Source organism: Hemicordylus capensis, chromosome 2, assembly GCF_027244095.1.
Source record: "Hemicordylus capensis ecotype Gifberg chromosome 2, rHemCap1.1.pri, whole genome shotgun sequence".
NCBI classification, from domain to species: Eukaryota; Metazoa; Chordata; class Lepidosauria; order Squamata; family Cordylidae; genus Hemicordylus; species Hemicordylus capensis.
In genome coordinates this window covers 161,904,602-161,923,553 of record NC_069658.1, presented here as the reverse complement: position 1 = coordinate 161,923,553, position 18,952 = coordinate 161,904,602, and the positions used below count along the sequence as shown (strand labels likewise).

At 45.6% G+C, this 18,952-nt stretch overlaps 1 protein-coding gene across 2 annotated transcripts in view; it reads left to right on the top strand.

Annotated features, from left to right (window-relative positions):
* The first annotated feature begins 4,367 nt into the window (after positions 1 to 4,367).
* WARS2 (tryptophanyl tRNA synthetase 2, mitochondrial) overlaps positions 4,368 to 18,952 on the top strand; it is a 39,995-nt gene continuing 25,410 nt past the window's right edge. Inside the window, exons 1-2 of one of the 2 annotated variants that reach the window (XM_053302693.1) lie at positions 4,368 to 4,517; positions 8,710 to 8,890. In XM_053302693.1, coding sequence (XP_053158668.1) covers positions 8,846 to 8,890 — 45 coding nt within the window. In that variant the 5' untranslated portion in view covers positions 4,368 to 4,517; positions 8,710 to 8,845. The remainder of the gene's footprint in view (positions 4,518 to 8,709; positions 8,891 to 18,952) is intronic. The other variant, XM_053302694.1, reaches the window with a different exon arrangement.

Genomic DNA, 18,952 nt, shown 5'->3' with positions numbered 1-18,952 from the left:
AGTATCCAGCAGTGAAAGAGGAGGGACAGGAAAGAGAAGCCGTGTGAGACTTCATCCAGACCCCGAGTGCAAAATCTTCCTCCCAACCCATCCCATCATGAAATGCATTGGGGATTGGGCTGGCTACCTCATGCAGTTTGCTGTTGCAAATCACATTCCCAAAAAGCCTGCTGGTCCTGGACATCTTTTGAGCCAAGCTGGATGCAGTACTGGAGTTCAGGCCTTTCCTGTTCTTCTTCCTTTTAGTCGGGTAATGTTGTGTGTGGACGACGGGGAATGCTGGCTGCACAGATTTTTGGACGGCATCCACAGCAACCTCTCTGAAGCCAGCAACCCCTGCCCAACTGCATCATAAAACAGCAACACTTACTTGGTGGCAAAAGCCTAAATAAAAAGACAGCTTGCTTCTTGTTTTACTTTCCCTTTTCTATGGAGTTCTTCACTGCCAGAGTCGGCAATATGTTTTTTAAAGTTAGTTTGAATTACAAAGGCTTAATTTCCATTTTGAAATAAACTTATCTTGAAACAAAGGCTCTTTTGATTGCACACATATGGAGGCTTCCATACAGCAACATCTTCAAACCACATTGGGGCAGCAGCAGACGCCAGGCTTAAATTACAGGCAACATGAGGTGATGGGTCCCTCTCCACATTTTTAGGTTCTACCTCCATTTTTCTCCAAAGGCTCTGGAAAGAGCTAACACCTCCCCACCCCCACCAGGCCTTGCATACACAGCACAATCCTAAGTATGTTTAAGTCCCAGTTCAATAGGTCTTGCTCTCTAGCAAGTCTGCTTCAGACTGAAGCTTAATCCAGGGTCTTGGGTCCACAGCTAGCCTCCCCCCACTCCCTTCTACAAACTGCAGAAAAGACTCAACATTAACCTTTCCCCCAGAAATACATTTTCCCCACACTAAACTCTAAATGTTGGTTGATTATAATAAATATATTAATGAATTGTTACTGAAATATCATAAACTTTCTGAAAGAACCATCCTCCAGACTCCTGAATGTAACTATGGTAACTGAGAAATAGCAGTCAAAACCGGTACCTTATCCAGAACATCTGGTTGAGGTACAGGATGTGGGGGCTACAACAGCTGCCCATTCCAGTTGGCTGACTGTTGACCATCGACGGTAACACACTGACACAGCCCATAGCACATTAATAGACATCCAGTGCAACCACTTAGCTCTGTGGTTGCCAGGAGTCAACACTGACTCGACAGCACGCTTTACCTTTTACCATTAGTCCAGGCTATATTATTCAGTGATCCTGCTGCCTTTCTCTCTCAGGATCTTCTCTCCCCTATATGCTTACCTCAAGGTGCCACATGGTAGTTTGCATAGCCTGAGCTTCCAATTGGATTCTGCAACAGGAGAACGTGCTCCGCATATGCCTTGTGCTTAACAGAGGTTCAGCTACTCAACACAGGCATTTTCCAGAAGGTGATTTATAGCAGCTTGACAAAAAGCACTTCCTGGCTTTTTTCATGATGATTAACCCTTCAGTGCGTGAAATAACTTGTCTTTTAAAAATAAGGCCATCAAGTGTGCCATCAAGTTGATTTTGACTCCTGGAGCCCACAGAGCCCTGGGGATTTCTTTGGTAACAAAGGGGTTTACCATGGCCTCCTTCTGCGCAGTATGAGATGATGCCTTTCAACATCTTCCTATATCACTGCTGCCCAATATAGTACCAGCTGGGATTTCAACCGGCAACCTTCTGCTTGTTGGTCAAGCATTTCCCCACTGCGCCACTTAGGGTGACCTTACTTTAAAACGTAGTATGTTTAAAGTGTCCTGCAAACAGCAGTGTGGAATATTAATTGCAGGAGTGTGTGTGGAAAGACTATGCACAAGTTGCAGATTGGGGGCAGAAATGGAAGGGTGCAGACTCCGCCTATGGCATGCCCCTACTTCCTCAGCTGGACACACTTCTGCACTCCTCTTCCTTGTGGCAGACACTTAACTTCTGGTAGCCTAGGTACTTTGCTGGATTTCTTGCTACACTCTTGCTTGTATTTTTAAATTATTATTATTTTTTGAATACGGGCACACATTCACCCTTTTACTTCCCTGGGAAAGCATCTCATGGCTTTAAAAGCTCGGTTTTGCGGGGTTTGATTGTGCTTTGCCTTTCTTTCTCTTGTTTTGTTGTTGCCTTTTGCTTTGTCAGTCATCTTTGGTCATCCAGTGTTCTCTGTTAGGACTTGTATGCTTTAAATGTGAACACAACTCACAGCCTTCCGCATACAACACACAGCCTGCCATTAGTATGTTTAGGAGCATAATTTTGCTGCTGCTCTCTTCCATTCTCTAATTGTCTCTGTTCTTCAGACAGTCCATGAGTATTTAGCCACATCTTTACTTTAAATGACCACCTTCCATAGTTTGTATCACTCAGCATTTCCACAGCCGGATGCATCTTTGTAGACCCAAAAGTAGCCATTTCTTGTCCATAAACTTCTTGTTGCCTGTTTTATTATTCCCAGCACTCTGGGCCTGTAACCCCGTGTAGCAGAGTGTAGCAGAGCGGTAAATGAGGCTTGTTAAGTTTATTGAACAAAGTTTCTAAGGTTTAACTATTACCAAATTACAAACAGTCCTACTCTGAGTGAAAAATCATCCTAACAGAAAAATAACTGTCTCAAAATGACCTGTCTACAGAATTGATGACTGACACGAACACTCTAAACTCTACACCAAGCCTTTACACAGATATACATACAAAACATCAGTGGCAAGAACAAAGACAATGTATATACACATAAATCCCAATACGAGTAGCTATTGATAGACTTGCCCTCCATGAATTTGTTCAAGCCCCTTTTAAAGCCATTCAAGCTAGTGGCCATCACCACATCCCTTGGCAGAGAATTCCATAGATTAATTATGAGCTGTGTGTAGAAGTATTTCCATTTGATTGTCCTAAATTTCCTGGCCTTCAGTTTCACGGTTGACCCCTGGTTCTAGTGTTGTGCGAAAGAGAAATTTATCTCTATCCACTCCCTCTATTGCATGCATAATTTAAAACAACTAACAAAAACAGCAGCAGCAACTAGCTGGGCCAGGCACAGAGCATCTGCGCTGCCACTGGCCCGCTTCTTCCCCACCTCTGCCCACTTCTCCCCCCCACCCCGCTTCTCCCTCCCCCCAGGGGCGTAGCTAGGGAAGAGGGGGCCGTGATCATCCCTCTCTCTGGCGGCCCCCCAGAGTGAGGGAGATAATGAAGAAAATAGGCAGGGATGGAGCTGGAGGTCCCTCAGGAGCTGGTGGCCCATGTTCTTTGAACCCTTTTGCTCAATTATAGCTATGCCCCTGCTTGACCAGTCTGCCACCTCCTCCTGCCTGCCAATTCATGGTGGTCAGGCCAGCCTGCCATTGCCAGCTGCTCCTGCCAGCCAACCAGCCACCCACTGGCAGGAGCAGCCTGCTTCTTCACCCACCCCCACCCACCCACCTCCGCCTGCCCATGGTTTCTGGCTGGCAGGCTGGCCAGAAAGCCAGTCCACCACCTCCTCCCTCCTGCCCACCAATTCCTGGCAGCCAGGCTGGCCTGCCGCTGGAGCAGCCGACTTCTTCTGCCCCCCACCGCCCAGTGCTTTCTGGTTGGCGGGCCGCTGGAAAGCCAGCCTGCCACCTCCTCCCACCCGCCAATTCCCAGCGGCCGGGCGCTTGCTGCTCCTGGTGGCCAGCCTGGCCCACCACCGCCTGCTCCCGCTGGTGTTCAGCATCCCTATTTTCTCCCTGTCCCATTGCTAATTGGAAGCTGCTCACAAACTCTCGCGAGAGCTGCCACACATGGGATTAGTGACAGGTACGCCTAGGAGAAATAAATAAATAAATATATCATCATCATCACATTTATATCCCACTCTTCCTCCAAGGAGCCCAGAGTGGTGTACTACATACTTAAGTTTCTCTTTCACAACAACCCTGTGAAGTAGGTTAGGCTGAGAGAGAAATGACTGGCCCAGAGTCACCCAGCTAGTATCATGGCTGAATGGGGATTTGAACTCGGGTCTCCCTGGTCCTAGTCCGGCATTCTAACCACTACATGCTGGCTCTCTTGCCTCCCCCCCACCACCCTGCCCCACACTCTCTTGCCCTCCCCTCTGCCCCATGCTCTCTTGCCTCCCCACCACCACCCTGCCCCACACTCTCTTGCCCTCTCCCCTGCCCCATGTTCTCTTGCCCTCCCCCTCTCCCCTCCCCCATGTTCTCCTCCCCCTGCATTTTATTATTGTCTCTGTACCAGAAATATATATTTCTCCTGGGTGTGCCTTCGAATGTGCGTCCTGGCAGCCCAGCTGATTGGCTGGGCGGCAAGGCGCCTGATTGGCTGGTGCACCCAGGAGAATTGGATGGCCGGGCAGCGGCGGTGAGGCCTGGCAGCCTGGGCCTGCACCCGCCCGGAGACGGGGCCAGAAGGTGGGGGAGGGGGCTGGCCACCTCTCTGGCAAGCGGCAGCAGCGGGCCCAGCGGGGGCGCAGCGGCAGTTGTGGCCATGGAGGTGAGGTGGTGGCAGGCCAGACCACAGAGGCACTGGGCCCAGCCACAGAGGTGGCTCTTGGCCAGCTGTGGGAGGCTGGGGTGGGAGGAAACCGGGCGGCAGGACTTCCCTGTTCTCCGCCCAGAAGGAGGAACGGCAGCAGCGGGGCCCTTTTTGGCTGCCCGTCGCCTGGTACAGAGACTAAAATAAAATGCAGGGGGAGGAGAGCGTGGGGGAGGGGAGAGGGGGAGGGCAAGAGAGCGTGGGGCAAGGGGGAGGGAGAGAAGGGAGGGAGAGTGGGACAGGAGGGAGGGGGAACAGCCAGCCCCAAAGACCACACAGATGCTCTGTGCGGGTTGGCTAGTTGTTGTTGTTGTTAAACAACTTTATTTGTTAGCCACCCCATAACAAATTATTCTCTGGGAAGCTCACAGCACAACATTAAAACATCAAATAAAAACACATAACACATGAAATCACAAAAGCGGGGAGGGGTCTATCATGCCTTCCCATGGTCACTTATTTCCAAACTAAAAAGTCCCAGATGCTGTAGCCTTGCCTCATAAGGAAGGTGATCCAGGCCCTTGATCATCTTGGTTGCCCTCTTCTGCACCTTTTCCAGGTCTACAATGCCAAGAACAGTGACCAGAACTGTATGCAGTACTCCAAATGAGACCGAATCACATATTTGTAAATTATATTCGCATTTTTATTTTCAATCCCCTTCCTAATGATCCTTAGTGTGGAATTTGCCTTTTCCACATCTGTCATGCATTGAGTTGACACTTCCGTCTACCATGACCCCAAGATCTCTCTCCTAGCCAGTCACAGACAGCTCAGACTGTCTATCAGTGTATCAGACTGTCTGTCAGTCTGTCTGCCTAATCAGTGTATATATGCTCCAATATTTTATTTATTTATTTATTGCTAAAATTATATACGCCTTTCATTAAAACACTCTCAAGGCAGTTCACACAAAAATTAAAACAAGACTATAAAAATTACACAATTAAAATATAACCTAAAAATATACTACACTTGCTCACACTGAACCGCATTTGCCATTTTGTCACCCACTCAACCAGTTTGGAGAGATCCTTTTGGAGCTCCTCACAATCTGTTGTAGACTTCACTACTCTAAATAGTTCAGTGTCACCTGCAAATTTGGCCACTTCACTGCTTACCCCAACCTCTAGATCATTGGTGAACAGGTTAAAGAGCACTGGTCCCAGTACAGATCCCTGGGGGAGTCCACTTCTTACTTACTTCTATTGTGAAAACTGTCCCATTTATCCCTACCCTCTGCTTCCTTTCCTTCAAACAGTTATCAATCCGCACACGAACCTTTCCCCTTATCCCATGACTGCTAAATTTACTCAAGAGCAGGGAATATCTCTTTGGTGGGGAACTTTGTCAAAAAGCTCTCTGGAAGTCCAGGTATACTGTGTCAACTGGATCATCTTCATCTACATGCCTGTTGACACTCTCCGAGAACTCCCAACAGGTTAGTGAGGCAAAACATCCCCTTGCAGAAACCCTGCTGGTTCTCCTTCAGCAAGGCCCATTCTTCTTACGTTTAACAATGTTGTCCTTAAATATACTTTCCATCAATTTACCCAGTACAGAAGTTAACCAGCCTGTAATTTCCCAGATCCCTGCTGAATCCTTTTTTGAAAATTGGAGTTATATTAGCTACTTTCAAGTCCTTTAGTATAGAGCCTGATTTTAGGGACCAATTACATATTTTGCAATTTCACATTTGAGTTCCTTCAGAACTCTTGGGTGGATGCCATCTGGCTCTGGCAATTTGTTCAAGACAGTTTAGAACATCCTCTCTCATCACCTCAAATTGGCCCAGTTCTTCAGCCTCCAAGCCTGAGAAGCTCAGTTCTGGAGTGGGTATATGGTTGCCTCAAAGCCATATACCTGCAAAATGTGCTGTGTATTCTCTGCTGTGCTGCTGCATGGTGCTTGGAAGTACTACCGCAAATGCACAAATACTCTAAACACTTGAAAATAATAAAAAAATTCATTTTATTGGCATCAAAATAATGCGAGTAGAACACATGCACACACAAGTTGTTGAGGGGTGGGAATGAAGGAGTGATATGGGAGAGGAGGGGGGATTCAAGAGAGTACAGTGATGGGCGGGGGGAAGAGGAAGCAGGGAGAAGGTGGGGAGATGAAACCCACAGTTTTTCAATATAAAACCCTCCTGTGTGGACAGGACAAAGGGGAAAATAGCTGGAAAGAAAGGCAGTCCATGTGGACAGCCCATAGAGACTCCAGTTTGCATTTATCACACTTCTTCCCACAATAAACCTCTCCTTCTGGAAAACCTCATGTTGTGCTCAAGTTTCAAACAAGACAAGGGTACAATTTGGCCAAATATTCTATAGTTCGCTTCTTGGGTTAGAAGAACATCTACTTGCAGCATTTTCAAATCTTCTGCTCCATCATCCCCCTCCCTTTTACTCCACTAATAATAATAATAATAATTCGATTTCTATACTGTCCTTCCAAAAATGGCTCAGGGCGGTTTACACAGAGAAATAACAAATAAGATGGCTCCCTGTCCCCAAAGGGCTCACATTCTAAAAAGAAACATAAGACACACACCAGCAACAGTCACTGGAAGTACTGTGCGGGGGGTGAATAGGGCCAGTTACTCTCCCCCTGCTAAATAAAGAGAATCACCACGGTAAAAGGTGCCTCTTTGCCCAGTTAGCAGGGGTTTATGTTTCACCTTCACCCTTAACTTTTACTTGAAGAGACTACAAGGGTCACAACTACACATAATATTAAACAAAGGTAAGAGGAGGCAGATAATAGTTTTCTAAAAAGGTGAAAGTGATGTGACTGAGGTAGGATTGCTTATGATTGATGTACACACATTTCTTAGGTTGTCTTCCCCAAGTCCTGGTCAAACAGTTTGGCAAGTTTTTGAAACACCTCACTCAAGCCCATGAAAAATCTATTTTTGCTTCCAGCGGCATCTGGAAGATGCTGTGTACTACATACTTACATACATACATACTACATACATACATACATATACATACATCTATTACATGCTTACATAGCTGTGTACTACATACTTAAGTTTCTCCTCACAACATGCTTCCAGCGGCATCTGGTGGGCCACTGTGTGAAACAGGATGCTGGACTAGATGGGCCGTGGGCCTGATCCAGCAGGGCTGTTCTTATCAGGAACAATGCTGGGGTTATGTGCCATAGGCAACAATGCCTCTCCCTCATACCATTTTGACACTCATAAAGGAAAAGAATTACCTGGCTCCATACAGAGAGATTTTATTAATTATTAATTATTAATTATATTATATTATATTATATTATATTATTATTATTTATTATTAACATTTTATATCCCGCTCTTCCTCCAAGGAGCCCAGAGCTGTGTACTACATACTTAAGTTTCTCCTCACAACAACCCTGTGAAATAGGTTCAGCTGAGAGAGGTTCAGCTGAGAGAGAAGTGACTGTCCCAGTCACCCAGCTAGTATCATGGCTGAATAGGGATTTGAACTCAGGTCTCCGCGTCCCAAGGGATGGTGCATAGAAGAAAAAGCAGCTTTCATCAGTGGGGACTCACTAGCTTAGTGTGCCACTAATGCTTTAATCAGAGAAAAGGCACCAAGTTATGAAGGTTTTATTCCATGATTCTAGCCAATATTTAAGACTATCCCAAATTTTGGAAAAAAGATGCAGTTCTGGTCAGTTGTCTTATAATGAGATCTTTTCTCATCCACAATGCAATGCGGGGGGGGGGCTATGTCAGTACCCCAAATTCTATTCTCAATAATAAATGATCGTTAATATAACAATTATCCCATATTGCATTTGGAGACTGAGGCAGAAATTGCCTAAAGCCACCACTCCCGCGCCCATCCCACTCTAATCTCTGTCCAACAGTTTTGGAGATTTTTGTAGTACTTTAAAAACCCTCAAAACCTGTTTGGTCAAAGACAGCAGAGAGACTGTAAACATTTCAGGAAACGTTACAAGTTTTTAAACGTGGCGGCACCTAGCACAACAACATTCAGAATAATAATAGTATCAGCAACAATAAGAACAGTAGTAACATTATGATTAAGTACAGCGTCTGGGCTTTTCTAATGGACCCACACGGCTATCTACGGTTCTTATGTTAACAATAACACTAATAAAAATAATGTTATATATCATGATCCAGGCTTTCTAGCCGCTCTGACTGCAGAACCTCTGGCAGCGGGAAAGACATGCAGCCCAGACTTCGGGGGCGGGATCGGGCCGGGCAGACCGTCATGCGCAGGCGCACTATCACCTGACCGTGTCTCCCTTGCCGTATCATGGCGGCGCCCAGTTCTGCCCTTCGGACTCTTCAGCTTGCACAGGTAATCCGGGTCCCTGCCGTTCGGGGATGGGGGCGGGAGGAGAAGGACGATGCGATGTCACCCAGCCCAGCCTCCTCGGAGTCGGAGGAGAACATGATTCTCAGGCTCGCGGGGCAAGGTGGCGGTGGGGCTGCTCCTCGCGTGCACGTTAGCCTGGCACTTTCCCGGGTAGTAAAGAAGTACAGAAGTGGGATCGCAGGCAACGTGGTGCCGACGCGGCGGTCCCGTCCCTGCAGGCAGCCAGTTTGCTCCCTCCGCATAGGCACGCGCGCGTCCCGCCTTGTCTGACTCAGCTGCCCCCCCCCCTTCAGCGACCCCCATTTTAGTGGCTAAAATGTCCGACTTGGACTAAGGAGATCCGGACTCCTCCGCTCCCGTTTAGCCACGACAGTTGCTGGATGGTCTCACGCCAGTCATAATCCCTCAGCATAACCCACCCCGCAGGGCTGCCGTAAGCGAAAGCGGGGTGGGGAACAATGCTTCCCTGAGCTCTTCTTGGGAGGATGGTGGGTCAGACATGTAACGACTGAAAATCGCTTCTTTGACATCTACAGATCACAAGTGAAGGCTCTCTAACTTAAATCTTCTCTTTCGCATGCAGGGGCCGAGAGCCTTCTCTTTGGTGGCCTGCTGCTTACTGAATACTCAGCTGCCGAAAACAAAAGGGAAATGGTTTTCCGTGGCTGAGTGTTCAGTCTTGTAAGCAAGCCCCCACTTGCGATCTGAAATGGTACAGCTGAAACACAGGCTTACCTCCTCAGTGAGCAGGTGAATGAGATCTTGCCTTAATATAAGCCCCGTTTGGTGGTGCTTCCTCTTGGCAGAGCCAACATGAGGTGAGCAAATGTTGAGTGTTCTGGTTAGCCATGCCTTGTCTTCCTAGGCACTTGCTGTCCAGGGATAAATTATTATTGCGATAATGTACACAGGGTACTTTGAACGCGCTGAGGTTTTATACAGACGCTAAGTATTATTACTAAAGGTAGAGTGTGCTGTTGAGTTGGAGTCAACTCCTGGCGACCACAGGGCCCTGTGGTTATCTTTGGTAGAATACAGGAGGGGTTCACCATTGTCACCTCCCCAGAGGCGTATCTAGGGAAAATAGCACCTAGGGCAAGCATTAAAATTGCACCCCTGTCCAAACAGGAATGATGGGACTTGTAGTCAACAATATCTGGAAATCCCTGTTAGAAGAAACACTGTACCATCTAGGCATGGTTGTTGATCAAAACCTGAAAACATGAGCCATCTCTGTAAAAGACGTAGAACAACAGACAGGAATTATGTGTGGATTCCAAGTGTCATTTTCTCTGTCTCATTTCATTCTTAAAAAAAACACCACATGACATTGTCCTAGAGGATCACCTGCCCAAATAGCCACTAGCAAAATAGGGGAAGAAGAAGGTGGCTGGTGTGTGTGTGTGTCTATAAACCACTGAATGATTCCTGCCATCCTTTGTCTTGTGGTGACTGTTGGCTCATGATGGGGTATGTGTGCATTCACCACACTAGTGCTTACTTTGGTACCAGGAGGGAGGAGGATACACTAGTTTGCCACACTAGACAGAGGAATTTGCAACAGGAGCAGACAGCCAAGTTCTGTCAGGGCCAAAACCAGCCACTGCCAGACTAAGAAATCATTGTAATTTGCCCCTTCCTGTCACAAGCAGTGTGCTGTTCTTTTATTATTGACTCTCACTCTCAGATATCCCAGTCATGGATGGAAAATTCAGGGTCAATTTACAAGAGACACATTTGCTACATGGGAGTTTCTTCTGTGCAGGTGTTGTGCAGAAACCCATGTGTAGTGACCGCCAGGGGCATAGCAGGGTTGGAATGGGCCAAGATGAGATTTTAAATGGGCCCCCAGCCCCTCAAAGTCCAAGGCCTCCACACACCCCAGGCCCCCAAGGATTTAAATCTGATATTTCAAAATAAGTATGCTGCCTGGAAATACATTTCACTGAATACACACACTTCACAATATATAGTGATATACATTGAGTACTATATATTTGTGCTACTTTTAATGCCTAGAACACACTAGCAACGCTGATTATTAAAATGGCCCCCTCGCTGCAGATTAGCAAAGGAGACTTTCAACCATGCAGGGTTAGCCTATGTATGCAGGGTGAGCCTATGTATGTATGTGAGCCTCAGAATTCTGAACAAATTCCGTAAAGTATGATTCCAGGAGGTTTTTCACACGAGGCTTTTAAAGCCCTTTAACACACATCTCCTCTGGAATGGAGGTGCTGCCTTCACATGTTGGCCAGATTTACCCTGAAGTCCCTGCAAGTTATTGGAGAGCAGTTCACACACAAGAAAAATAAAATAAAAGCACAACACATGCTTCACAGTTCTCACTCAGACCTTCTGGGTTGCAAGACAACTTGAACATAAGTGCATAAATGAATGAATGAATATTTGTTCCAGAGGTTTTTGTAATTTTCTGCCATGAAACAAGCCACTTATAGGCCTTTTTAGATAGTTTTTATTTTTAAAGCCAGCAAATTTTTCAATCTGTTTTAAATTAAATATTCAGAGACTTCTCAGCCCTCCTCCCTCCCTCCCTCCCTCTGGCAAGCAGATCCCTATATACCCAGGGTGGGGGTGAGGGGTAACCACAAAAAGGAATTCACAGTCTACCTGGCAAAGGCTGTGCTGGATGGTCTGGGCAGAGGGTCTGCTGCAGAGAACTCTGCCTGCCTCCTTCCTGGCTTGCTTGGAGCCTGCCAAGTTCAGGCTTCAGGGAGGCCTACCTGGTGGCCTCTCTGGAAGCCCCGCCCAACTGCCGATCAGCTGAGAGTCAGGGAGAGAAGAGCTCTGCAGTTTGCAGGCTGCTCAGATCCTAGGCCAGAGCCGGAGGCAAGGCAAGCAGGTTGGCAAGTGGCTGAGGGGCCCTGGGGCTAGGCAATGGGGTGGGGGTGGCAGGAATTGGCATGGTGTTCCCTCCTCAGTGGTGCCTAGGGCACGTGCCCTGGCTGCCCCCCCAGTTCCACCTATGCTCCTCCCACGCAGTATGAGATGATGCCATTCAGCATCTTCCTATTTTGCTGCTGCCCAATATAGTACCAGTGGGGATTTGAACCGGCAACCTTCTGCTTGTTAGTCAATCATTTCCCTGTTGTGCCACTTAAGGTTGCTAAGTATTATTACTAAGGGGTTGCAAACATTAGTTTTGCCTTGGTGTCTAAATGCCTTTCTCTTCCTGCCACCTATTTAGCACCCTGGTAGCTATACAAGTTTAGTACTCTTCCCTTTTTTTTCCTCTTTTTATCACACAGTGGGATGGAAGGGGCAAGCTAAACTGCATGAAAATACATTTTAAGAGGTGTGTTTACAACCAGAAACATCTCTTTTAATTTTTTTTTAATTAAAAACAAAAACAAAACACAGCCACAAGACCTCCATTTGGGACTATGGCAGTTAGGAAGGGGAAGATCAGCTCTCTTTGCACATTGTTTTCCCATTGAATGTCATCCCCACAAGCTATTTTTGGCCCCCAGAGTGGCTGCAAAGGTAATTTTCAGCAAGAAAGTGTTTCTCTTTTTCGTCATATGTCATGGTTCCTTTTTAGGGGTCCCCATGGCTGTTTTTTAAGAAGAGGTTCTAGTTTAAAGCACACTTCTTTAAAAGTGTGTTTGCTTGCACATTTAATTTAATTTTAAGTAGAGTGTTATCCGGCAGGTCTTAAATTGCATAAATGATATCAGCTGACTTAATTGATTTTTTGAGAAATTTCAGTCAGTGATGGGAAATAGCATTTAATCATTTAACTGTTGAGTGTTTTGCCTTCCAACAAACCTAAATGGGAGTGCTAGTGATGACAACCTAGAGCTTATTCACCCCCTGAACAAAAGTTATGCAGAAGTAGTTTGGTTTCCTTGCTTTCGTTCAACAGCCGGCTGCTCTGTGCAATGTTGAGGGTTCACACTATTTATTTATCTCATTTGTATACTGTCCAATTCAACTGGCTCAAGGCGATTCACAATGAAAATTAATAACAATTAAAGCAATATAAACTTTAACCTAAAACACTTCTTAAAAATCTAACCTAAAACACTTTTTAAAAAACATTTCAGTACTAAAAGCCAGGCTAAAATAAAAGTGTTTTGGCTCTCAAATACTTCTAAATATGACAGCCCCCATATTTCCACTGTGAGTGTATTCCACAGCCCAGGAGCAGCTAGTGAAAAGGCCCAGCCCCAAGTCACTGCCAGAAAAGCTGGCTGCTACGGGAGACAGGGCTCTCCTGATTACCTTCGTGAGCAGTGAGGATCTTGCAGGAAAAGGCGTTCTTTCAGCTAACCCAGACCTAAGCTGTGCGGGGTTTAAAGGTGATTACCAGCACTTTATATTTGCCTGGAAACGTATCAGCAACCAGGACAACTGTTTAAGAACATGAACTATCATTACATGGGCTCTTCCCTCCCTCCCTGCTTTCCCTGGGTTACGAGCAGGCCAGAACACTCCTTAAACAGTGCATAACGGATGCAGAGTGCCAAACTGATTCAGGCAGGGCTTCAGACTACCCTATTACTGAAAGTCTAAGGTATATAGCAACACCTGCTGCATATCTTCTGCAGCTAGAAGCCCCTAACCATAGAAGGGCCTTCACCTTGGCTTGTTGTAGTGCGCTCCCTCCAGCTGTGTTAGCTGGAAGATATAGGAAGATTCCTTTTTTGGAATGTCTGTGTCCCTTCGATATCAGCCAAGTTGAAACCTCTGAGCATGTCCTCCTTCATTGCTCATTTTACAGAGACATCCACAGTACTCTTATTCTCTCATTACTTATCAGACTGCCAGACCACTCTGGTCAATTTTATCTCTCCCTATAGGAGCCAGCGTGGTGTAGTGGATAGAGTGCCGGACTAGGACTGGGGAGACCCGAGTTCAAATCTCCATTCAGCCATGAGACTTGGTGGGTGACTCTGGGCCAGTCACTTCTCTCTCAGCCTAACGTCTTCACAGGGGTGTTGTGAGGAGAAACATAAGTATGTAGTACACTGCTCTGGGCTCCTTGGAGGAAGAGCAAGATATAAAATCATCATCATCATCATCTCTGATTGTAAGCCCTTTATAATACTCTGAGGATGTTCTCATGAGCCACCAAGCCTTCCCATGAGAACCACCAGGATCTGTGCAGATCCCAGCAGCCCCACGGCACCAAAGCCTGGCTCTTAGCTGAGGTTAAGGGTGCAAATGTGCCCTTTACCCAGCTGCCAGGATCGTGCGTCAGCACAAGCTGCTTGCTTGCACTGACACAGAGGCTCCCGTCCCCTGGGAGAATCCCCCAGTGCCCTGTGCTTTGCGCACAGTGCATTGTAGGATACTCAGAGGCTGGGATAACGAGTCCTGCCTCTGTTGCTCCGGGCTGCTCCTAGCAGCTTGGGTCATGTGGATGTGCAGCTTGTGCGCAGCAGGACTAAGAATAGTCATGTGGGGGAAGGTAGATTGAACTCTGCCTTCCCCCTACCCGCACACACGGTTATGTTAATAGCCCCATAATGTTGCCAAGTTCTGCACGGCAATGTGCAAAATGCGTTGAGAACTAACCAACAGTAAGAGTTAACCTGGCCTGACACAGCTCCTACCTGTATTGTTGCCGCTAATTCCAGTTACTTAGTTTTATAGCTTTTACTGCTACAGCCTGTTTAGCTTTTTAGACTTTATTATAGTTTATAATATTTTTATTATAGCTTATAGTCATTGATTTAATGTTATAGCTTTGTAGATGTTCACAGATTTTAGCTTTAGGGTAATTTTATAGTAGTTATGCTACCACTTTTTAACTCTATAGTTATTATTTGCCTGTAGGCATAGACCTTACTGTTGTTAATGTCATAGTTGCTAATTTTATAGCTTTTATGTTCCTTCTACCTTATGCTGGTCGAAGACTGAAATAAAGATATTGATTGATTGCTTGGTTTAAGAACATGGTCCCTCTGGGTTGCCACGAAGACTAATCTGTCTGCCACATTTTGAGCTAATTAAAGTTTCCAGACAACCTGGAAAAGCAGCCCTATGTATAGCACTTTGCAGTAGGCAAGTGTGGAGGTTACTGTTTTGAGGTCATTCTTTTCAAGAAACGGGTGCAGCTGCCATATCAGCCAAAGCTAATAAAAAGCACTTTGGGCCATAGCCTCAGTCTGAGGCACCAAGGTGAGACCTGGATCCAAGAGTACTCCCATACCTTTACAGAAAGAAGGGGCATGCTACAGTATTTGACAAATTTTCCTTGGGTCTAGGAGTCAGCCCCCCAAACTAAAGAGCCTGACAATGGACACTTGAGAAAATGACTGGACTGAATGACGGATAGTCTGGGGGGAGGGTAAATGAGCTTCTCTTTATTTCCTTACAAGTAACATACTTAGAACAGAAACAGGGCTCCCTGGGACAAATAAAGATTTTTACTAAATAATTCTACCTCTGACTAGCCTCATCTAGACACGATGGTTGAATTTCTTGGCGCCATGGCTCCCTAGCACCTGAGATTACTCATGCTCTGGCATACTATATCCTAAATTTCACTATGGTAGAGAGAAAGCAATATCTTGTTTTAAACAATCTGAAAATGTATTTTAATCATTACGAACTAATTAAAAATGTCTTTTGAAAAGTTGTGGCTAGGAATCCCTTTCCGTACCTATTAGTTGCATTAGTAATATGAAAGATACTGGAGGATTGGACATCATCATTTATTCAAATACTGAATTTGATAGTTCTGTGCCTATCAGTCTGGAAGCAAAAAGGGCCGTCAAAAATGTGGCCTTTCCCAGACAGCAGTTTTACCTTGCTTCACCATGCTAAGTGTCAGTGTGTTTCGTGTGTGTGTGTGTGTGTATGTGTGTTTTACATAAATGTCAGTGCTGAGACAGCAAGGTGCCGTTCATATGTTCAGCTTTTTTCTTGCAGATTAGTGCTTAGCACGCTGTAGCTCTGTGCTAAAATGTTGCTCTTTTGAAGACTATTTTTTGGTATGCTCCAGCATATCCTGTTTCTTCATTGCTGCCAACGTCACCTCCACTGCCTTCTGCTTCCCCCATGCTCTTCCACTTCCTTCTCATCCTGCCTCCGCAGTCTGGCACCCACCAACCCGCTCATGGGTTTGCCAAAGCAACTAAGCAGCTCAGGAAGCAGTCTGTGCAGCATCTCATGACGCTGGTGAACCAGGCTTCTCTGCACACGGCTTCTCTCTCCAGCGAGAGAAGAGGGAATCCATGCAGCCTCTCATCTCGCCGGCCTGCCAGAGAGATGGGCAGAGTGCAGTTGACATCCATCTTATTTCTTTTGTTGCTAGCACAGCGTTTCTCCTGGCTCCCCAGTTCCATTAAAACTTTCTGAAACAATGTTCTTTGTGTGTCATGACAACATATAGGCATGCACAAACCATTAGTCCATTATTAAGTAACAGGTAAACAAATTAGTGTTCATTACGTCTGTCCAAAACACACAAACAATGTTGTCCATGCCTACCAAAACTAACATGTGTTAGTTGGCTTACTCATCTGACTTGGAGAGTTTGCTTGTGGCAGAATGCTGAAAACACATGCTTTGTAACTTTGATTCCACATGTAATTTTACTCACCAGGAACTATTAGGGAATCCTTCCTAGTGACTTCCCCTTTCGTTCATTGGTCTTCAGCTGATGGGTTGGGTGGGACCCACAAACTAGGCCATGTTCCTATCTAAGGAGGTTCACTTCAATAGCACCATCCCCAGTCCTTCTGTTTTTTTTTTTTCTTTTGGTGGGGGGGGTGTTCTTAAGAGGTGAGAAGGAGAAGGTAAAATCTTTAATGTGAACCCCGTGTTTAAGTTGGGGCTAAAGATGGATTTCAGGCCTGAAAGTGTTGGAGGTATGCTGTGGTTTGTCTCTTGCTCTTACTAGTTTCTGCCTCTGTTAATTGAATGTTTTATGGGATTGTGAAGAATTGTCTTGTAATATGTGAATCATTCTTAGTTGGCATGGTATATCAATGTAGAAAATAATTTCTAAAGGAATAGTAGTATTTGAATATAAATATTTCATAAATCTCATATCTGGCTTATAGTTTTAATAGACTACTTGATGCAGTTAAACTGCAGGTTTTAGGTATAAAACCTTTTAATTGGATTTAATGGCAAAGGGCTCTTTAGTGCTTATTTTAAACCCTGTATGCGTATTTTAACAGATGTGTACCCTGCTTTTCAATCAAATGATTCCTAAGGCAGTTTCCAACAGATATCAGTTTAAATCAACAACAGCCCTTAGCCCTCAGCAAATGGCAGAGGATAGAGTGTGCTCCCCTCCCTTCTTCAGTCCAGGGCAGCTGGAGCAGTTCTTTCTGGTAAAGAAGGGAAGAAACACACACCCTTTATAGCAGCTTCTTCTCTGGCTGATAGATGCAGCCAGGATGATCTTCCATTTGCCATGGAGTGCAACTTCCCTCTGGCCCTTGTTCCTCTAGCAGAGGACACTTGCCTTTTGCTTTTTCACTCCTATGTACAACTTATGGTTTGGAATACCATAGGTTTCACACACACACACACACACACCTACTGCAAGCCAAATAATATTTAATATGAAGAGGATTCCCCCTCTCAGGTTGTAGGAGATAATGCGCCTTCTCTGTGACCTCTGCCAACTGGGCAAAGAGGTGATTTCCTTTATATTCAGCAGAGAGCGAGCAACGGTCCCTATCCAGCCCCAGCACAACATCCCTCCAGTGGCGGCTGCTGATGGGGTCTACTTTATGTTTCTATTTAGACCGAGCTCTTTGGGAACAGGGGACCATCTTATTCATCTTTTTCTGTGTAAACTGCTTTGAGAGCGTCTTGTATTGAAAAGCAGTTTATAAATAATACAAATAAATCATCTGTCTAAACGTAGAAATTGCCTTTTAAGGGCGTGGTGCCTGAATACAGCCAACTGGAGAGAGAGTGCAGAAAGAGCAGGGGATCGGCACACTGAACTGCTTGATTTAAAGCTGAGGCGCTTTCCACACTCTGTCAGTGTCGTGCATGTAAAAGGCAGTGAATTTTATGTGTGCTAAGCTTGTGTGCACCGTTTATTTGAACCATATTTGCTAACGGAGTCAGACTTCACATTCTTTGATTCCTGGTAAGACCTTGTTAAGCAGCGCTCTCGCTCTCTCTCGCTCTCTCCTGCCCTCTTTTCTGTCTTAGCATTTCCTCTTGACTTGAAAATTCGTAACTAGCAAACAACCAAAACCATGTGGAATGCTGTGGATCAAATTATAATTAAGTAAAAAATAAGGGGGAAGTCTGAGCCTGATCCTTCTCCGTTTCCTGAGTTGCTGCCGCCTCATTAATCAGGGCTGGAGTGGTATAAGCGGAGCAGCTTTGTCGCCGACCCAGCAGCTTCTTCGTCGCTTTCTCCACCCCCTGTGTGCCTTCACAGTAGGGAAAACTAGAGAGGGAAACCATCAATCTTCCTTGTCTCGCATGTCAGCAGTGATTCGCTCCTCTCTTCCTGTGTTCTCGCTCTCTCGTAGATATGCATGCGCGCGCACACACGCACACCACCTGTATTTAGAATTAGCTTTGTTGACCTTGTCATTCCCTTACCTGCTCTGTTCCAAAGACAGATCTGTAAATGGTTTGTGTTTTCAAGCGGCAAGCTCCAACTCAGCAGCATAGAACTTACTGCAGAATTTTGATATGCATTCCTCTGCAGAGCAAAACTCGCAAAGCCAGTTAATGGCTTTGACAGTTAAGCACCGGAGTGTTATAATCGTGTCTGCAATTTGATTTCAACAAAAGTAGGCTGGAACGTGTTATTTAATTTGCATGCACCACACAAATAGTTTTGGCAGTGTTCAAAAATTGTTTAGCAATGTACTGTATCTGCTTTGCAATATAGCTGATTGGTTATCTTAAGGTATCCAAATTTGTGTTGCATCTTTTGTGGCCTTTTCTGAGTATTTCTAGCTATATTCTGCAGCATTCGGGCCTTTTTTGGCACTGGCATAAATTGAGGTGAATAAACAAGCATGTAAAAGCATGCTTTTTCAACTGGCCCTTCTCCTGTGTCTTTATCTCAGCACACAGAAATGAACA